We start from the raw sequence: 7277 nt of genomic DNA, 5'->3' as shown, positions 1-7277 counted from the left end.
GATTAACAGTGATTCCAGTTATATGTAAAATCTAGTGGCTAAACTACAGTGATGGCGGTGTTTCACAAGTCTCAACTGTAAAAAACTTTTCTTTTTGCTATATAATTCAAGAAGCAACAATATGATAGTGGTAAAATAAAATAACAGTGTAATAATAATGTAATGATAGTATATAACTAAATGTATTCTAAATATAAGCAGAGGGTTTTTTTGTAATGTACATCATCAGCACCTACCGATTTTTAAAACTCATTAAAGTCAGTTATTTTTTAATTGATTAAAACTGGTTTTTACCTAGATAGTCCTTGGTGATATTAATTCATGCAATGTAATGTTTTCACTGCAACTTTAATAGGTGGAGAAGTTGTCATTTTAGCTATAAATAGAGGTAAGTTCCAAAGGGAAAAATAATGTCCTCAGAAATTTAAGAGACAAGTTTATTAAAGGAAAATAAAGCTGGAAAACATTAAAAAATGAAATATGTAAAAAAGATTTGTATGGCATATGAACATCTGACTTTCATATATTGGTTAGATTAACACATAATGCTATACTATAAGAAGATTGGTTTGGTTGTGGCTTAGGAATTGCTCTAAGCCATGTAGTTGATAAATCCTGGTTTATAGCTGAGTTTATGTGAATCTCAAAATGTGATTTCCTTAGAGTTGAGCAAAATTACATAATATGATTGCGAATACAGTTGATGATTTTGAAGCAGCTTGATAATTCTGTAACTGAGGCCTTCTTATTAAAGCATACATATGTATGCTTTCCATTAAGTTTTACAGAAGACAAATAAATGATAGTTCATTTGAGAGAGAGAGAGAGAGAGAGAGAGAGAGAGAGAGAGAACTGTGTGTCATGTAACATATTTAACTTAGATGCTATAATTATGTTTAAATAGGACATTGAAATAAAATACCATGCCATAAAAACATGCTTGTTTTTAAAGAAGTAAATATCAGCTATTCAGAATTTTTAGATATAAAGTAATCCAAATAATAAATTGGGAGAACTATTATTGGGGGAGCAAGAAACATCTCTGTATCACTTCTGTTTTCTCTTTGTACCTTCTTTGGTTTTGAGGAAAGGACTTTTATGAAACTGGTACTTTGGGATATTTAACTTAAGTTCCAGAAGGTAATCTTAAAAACAATCACAGGTTCAAAAGAACACATTGAAATTAGTTAATTAATAAATACATTTATACAATCCCCTTTGAGCTGAGGGTAAATTTAAAGAAGTTAATTAACTATTTGTTTTAACTTAAATAATTATTTTTAACTAAGTTAAAATTAGTTTTAGCAAGTTAAAGAACAGAATATTTTATGAAGGGAAGTGTTGAACAGATGCGTAGGAAACATTGCTACCCATTATTTTTATTTTCTAAGTGAAAGTAAAGGGTTCATGTAAAACCAAGACATTCTGGTAAATAAAATTATGCTAGAGGCCAGGACTTTATTTTTCAACATCCCATATTTTGAATTCAAAGAATAAAATAAATAAGTCGGGAAATTAAAAAAGGTATCCCAAGGTACAGCTTGTTCTCAATCTGTGATCTGGATCATGAAGATTAATATGTTCCCTGAATACCAACATACACCTGAGAAAAGGTGTCATTCCTTTAAGAGCCTTGAACAAATGATTCCTTTAAGAAAGCAATTTTTTTAATAGGATAGAGAAACCTGGTGGGGAAAAAAAACAGGTTTCTTCAATGGATAGAAGGAAAATGTTATACTCCTGTGGAGTTTGAAGTAATTATTAAACAGTTTTTATCCTTACATAGTCATCTTCTGTTCATATTTATTATAGAAAGTATTATATGGGATAGCATATTTTTTCACTAGGTTTGTTTGCATGCTTAGATTTGCTTTAAAATATTACCTATTTTAAGATCAGATATGGTATGAGGTAAATAGTTGAGAATTAATATTACCCAGCAACCCTGAATTGATTAATTTTGAATCTGATTATATTAATCCAAGCTGAACAAGGACTTACGATTCTGCTGAAAGCGTTCATAAAATTTTGATACCTGTAACTGAGAGAAAGAGTATTTATCAAAATGATTTGATTTCTGCCTTGATTGTACGTGAATAATAAGTTTCACTTATATTTTTCTTTTTCAATATATTGCAGTATCCTATGATTGGATCAGAGAGGAGCCTAATGACAGAAATTGAACAGTATATTATATGGAATATTCAGTAAAATGATCTGAATCACGTACAGCTTTTTAGGCTTTTCTGAAAACAGCTTATCATATGTTGTATTAGTTTATCAGTACTAAAGGAAATAAAAGTAGAGGAAAACTAGGGGGAGGAAAAAGGGAATAAGACAGAGTGAGATAGAAGGGGGGGAGAAAAAAGGCATTGACACTGTAAACGTGTCTATGGAAAGAGTATAACTGAAAACCTGCTCTTGTTTCAGTATTCTGCAGCAACCATTGGTGTTACTCTATTTTAAAAACAGAGATCACTGGCTTATGAAATAGAAATGGGAAAACATTTTAAAACATACACAATAGTGATAGAATACTTTAGCCAAAACAAATGTGTACTGTAATATTTCTGCCCTACGTTTTTAATCATTTTGCTGCATAGAAAAATATTCTAAATATTCTGCAATTTAATTAATATTCATCTGCTGTAAATATGAGAAAAGGATTCAATATTCAGTAGGGCTAAAGGTGCTATTCAATTAAGTTGCTTTTTTATTTCTTACTTCTGTTCCAATTTTGCATATATTTATTTAAGTTTGGTTTTCTCCCTGACAGGACTGCCTCAGATTTTTTCCCAACTCTGCGTAACAGTCATCTGGGGTTATGAAGTCAGTCCTAGATGGCCTTGCAGATACAACCTTCAGAACAATTACAACAGACCTTCTTTACATGGGTTCTAACGACATCCAGTACGAAGACTTTAAAAGTGACATGGCCTCCAAATTAGGATACTACCCACAGAAATTTCCTCTGTCTTCTTTTCGAGGTGATTTCCATCCCAAAATGACTGCAGGAGAAGACGCCTCTTTAGTTGCGCACCCATCGGATCAAATCAATATTACAGATTTTTACAACAAAACCTTGTCCCCCTTTAAGGAGAATGAGGAGAACATACAGTGTGGCGATAACTTTATGGACATGGAGTGCTTCATGATTCTGAACCCCAGTCAGCAGCTGGCCATTGCAGTCCTGTCTCTCACCCTGGGCACTTTTACTGTTCTGGAAAATCTTCTGGTTTTAATTGTCATCCTGCAGTCTCGAAGCCTTCGCTGCAGGCCTTCTTACCATTTCATTAGCAGCCTGGCAGTGGCTGATCTACTTGGCAGCGTAATCTTTGTCTACAGTTTTGTTGATTTCCATGTTTTCCATCGGAAAGACAGCCCTAATGTGTTCCTTTTCAAATTGGGTGGAGTTACAGCCTCATTCACTGCTTCAGTTGGAAGCCTTTTCCTCACGGCAATAGACAGATACATATCTATACACAGGCCCCTCTCCTACAAAAGGATTGTTACCAGGTCAAAGGCAGTTGTAGCATTTTGTGTGATGTGGACAATAGCTATTGTAATAGCCGTTCTCCCTTTGCTTGGCTGGAACTGCAAAAAGCTCAATTCTGTTTGCTCAGATATATTCCCCCTAATTGATGAAAGTTATCTGTTGTTCTGGATCGGGGTCACCACTGTACTCTTGCTTTTTATTGTTTATGCCTATATGTATATACTCTGGAAAGCTCACGGCCATGCTGTCAGGATGCTCCAGCGTGGAACTCAAAAGAGCATAATAATTCATACTTCAGGGGACGGAAAAGTGCAGCAGATCACTAGGCCAGAACAAACACGTATGGACATTAGGCTAGCCAAAACTTTAGTTCTCATTCTTGTGGTTCTGATCATCTGCTGGGGTCCCCTACTTGCTATTATGTTGTATGATGTCTTTGGGAAAATGAACAAGCTTGTCAAGACTATCTTTGCCTTCTGTAGTATGCTGTGTCTGCTGAATTCTACGGTGAATCCAATTATCTATGCTCTGAGGAGCCAGGACCTAAGACATGCTTTCAGAAGCATGTTTCCACCTTGTGCAGGGACCGCACAGCCTCTTGACAATAGTTTGGAGTCTGACTACCAGCATAGACATGCTAACAATCCAGGCAATGTCCATAAGGCTGCTGAAAAATGCATTAAAAATACAGTTAAGATTGCTAAAGTGACTATGTCAGTCTCTTCAGACACTACTGCGGAGGCATTGTAAAACAAAGACCACGTGTGGGAGAAGACAATGAGAGAAAGCAGGAGAAAATCATGACTTCAAAAATGTATCTTTCCTCAAATGTTACCATTTTAAATTTTACTCTTTTTAAATGATTTTTTTTTAAATTAAGTAGTAGCCCTTTTCCCATGCTCTAGAAACAAGGACTCTGATTTTGCTTTTAGAAATTTTTAGATTTCTCAATTGGCAAAATGTAAATTGACTAATAATTGCTTAACCCTATTATTATTATTATGAACAAAAACATCTCATTAATCAATGAGAGAGGTCTATATGCTAAGGGAAACATGCACAATACTATAATCAGATCCAATGCTAATTTTATAATTGCATTTAATTTTGGTATGAAATACATTAATGGTAAGTAAGTTTTCATACCATCCTCTCCTCCAAATGCAGCAGTACTGGACTGTAAACATTTTGTATTACGTCTTGTGAAATGTACAACGTTTACTGTACGTTAATGATATTTGTTTACTCGAAGTGATTAAGTAGATTTATGTAGATGTAATGTAAAGTATGTGATGATGTAACCTTTTCACCTTATGAAAATACTTCCTGTACTTTGAAGAATTTCTGTGAGGTATACTGAAAATTTTATGTTCTTTGTGTTTTTAGTGAACTTAAAGGGAAAGGCTTTACATTGGTTCTCTTCACATTTGAAATCCCTATGGAGCCTGGAATTCCTATGCAGGGCAATAGCAACAACAACAAACTAACAACTTTTTTCTTTGCAGAAGAAAACTATATTGCTCAAACTGCAAAAAGTAATTTTAACAGATCATTGGCTTTTTGTTGGGAACTGTTTATGATGTAAGAGCCAAGATATCAGGCATTGGCTTATTTAACTGGAAATGATTTCATCTGACCAGTTGCTAGCAAAGGTTCTCCAAAGACAACATGTGACCAGTGTACAAAGTTATCACTGTGATATATACTTGAAATGTGTTGCATTCCTAAGTCCCTGGTTTCAATGCATTTTGAAAGCTGAGATGCCAAACTCTAATTTTTGGTCACAAATGGATAAAACATTGCTATCGTACTTCTTAAAATATGTGGATATGTAATTACCATCTATGTATTTGTGTAAATTGTGTGTGAATTCTAAATAACTGTAGGTTACATTAATATTGTTAAGATAAGAAATTGTGACCAAATGTTTTCTTATTTTGTTGTTGCATTCTTTGCACATGAATTCTGTTTTTAAAAGTGAGTTCTTCCAGCCAAATCCATAACAAAAATTCAGCATCGTATTGGAAAAAATCCATTCTGATACCTAAAGAAAAATAGTAGTAACAAAAATGGTATTAACAAGATAGTCTTGCTAAGAAGACAAAAGTGCTAATACGCTTTAAGACTGATTGGCTTGTTGTTTAGTCAGAATAACTATAAAATGATTGAAAAAGCAGACTATGAACAAATATAGAAAGCCATTTGCAAGTGTCAGAATTAAGCCACAGCAGCAGCAAAATGAGGAGAAGCCTGTTTGAAAACCTCCAAATCTTCATAATCTCTGCCAGAATTAAAAATGTAGAGATAGAAAATTAAATGCCAAACCTTAAAAAAACAAAACAAAACATGCAAGCCTTAAATTCCTGATCACAACAAAGTAGGATTCCTCGGATCACCATGATCTACAGGTAGCTAAGATGATTTATGCTTGGAAGCAGATTTTCATGCTGTGACTCCTCTTATTGACCAGGTTATATATGTAGAAGCAGATGCTAAATGGACAGTTTCCCTTTCTGGAGTCTTTACTGGTGGTTTAGAACTATTCATAGCATCAGGAATCTAGGGGCGGGGGGAGGTTTAAATGGAAAGACACTTAACCCATTGTTATCCACTGTCAACTTGGTAGGTGTATAAATTTAGATCCTTATAGGCAAAAAGGCATACAACTACCATATGAAAATTGGTCAAAAGTAGATAAATTGAAATCTAAATATTAGAAACCAGGAATAAATCAACAAATTTAATTTCATTAATAAGCAAAATAAAGTGCTACGTTCAAAAGTAGCACTTAACCAGTGATACACTATACAGCAGGACCTTTTTTCTTGTGCTGTTTGCATAGAAGATTTTTATTCCAGGAATGTAGAAAAAGTATGGGTTCAATTTCATCTCCATCTATACTCCTGACATGGTTGGCATCACTGCTTAATCTTCTTCCATTCCTTCCCTCCCTCCCTTCCTTCCTTGCATACATACATATCCAATAAAATCCTTGATGTGGCTGCTGTTGTAATAGATTAAATCCTTAGGAAGGTGACCCAAAAGAATAAGTACCCTTCTCGTGAGAAAGAAAACAACAGCCTACTCTATTCATCTTCATTGTCAGGGATTTCTGCTTTTTAAAGAGCAAGATCAGTTATAAGAAATGTCTTCTCCCCCCATCTGAAAATTATAGTGACACATAGGCTGGATACATACTTTATGCTAAGAAGAAGCCATAATGTGGCTTGTTTTATTGGTTCCACCACAAATGAGCGCACAACAAAAGCGCGCCTGACTAAAGCGCGGTGACAAAACCGTCGACGAATGAGCGATGAATTAGCCCTAAAGCGCGCCGACAGAAGCGCGCTGTAACCTAAACCTAAACGTAAACCTTAACTTAAATCGCGCTTCTCTCAGTGCGCTGTTGTTGGCGCGCTTTTGACATCGCGGTTTTAGCGCCGCGGTTTTGTCGGCGCGCTTATGACGTTCGCGCTTTTGTTGGGTCACGGTTTTATTATAGTATATGAATCCAACAATTCTGGCTTGTGAATCAGGCTTCATGGATTTGCATGTTATATGAATCTAGCCAATGAAACAAATTCAGGCTTCATAGTATGAAGATGAACCTACTTGCAAACTAGGATTTTTGATAGCTTTGAATTGTAAGGCTTCTGTTTTATTTAAGAAAAGATGCAGAAAATGGAAGAAGCATAAATTACCCTTGATGTTTTCTTGGGCTGCTCCTGTTTTCATGGCAAAGGGGACCTACCTAATGAAAGAGGCTATGATTACATTGATA

At 34.9% G+C, this 7277-nt stretch overlaps 1 protein-coding gene across 1 annotated transcript; it reads left to right on the top strand.

Moving 5' to 3' along the window:
- The first annotated feature begins 2824 nt into the window (after positions 1-2824).
- Positions 2825-4246, top strand: CNR1 (cannabinoid receptor 1). Its single transcript, XM_032216916.1, has 2 exons — positions 2825-2894; positions 2988-4246. The coding sequence occupies exons 1-2, from the start codon at positions 2825-2827 to the stop codon at positions 4244-4246; spliced, it is 1329 nt and encodes a 442-aa protein (XP_032072807.1).
- The last annotated feature ends 3031 nt before the right edge of the window (positions 4247-7277 follow it).

This window comes from Thamnophis elegans, chromosome 4 (genome assembly GCF_009769535.1).
Source record: "Thamnophis elegans isolate rThaEle1 chromosome 4, rThaEle1.pri, whole genome shotgun sequence".
NCBI lineage: Eukaryota > Metazoa > Chordata > Lepidosauria > Squamata > Colubridae > Thamnophis > Thamnophis elegans.
This window is presented reverse-complemented; position numbering and strand designations above follow the sequence as displayed.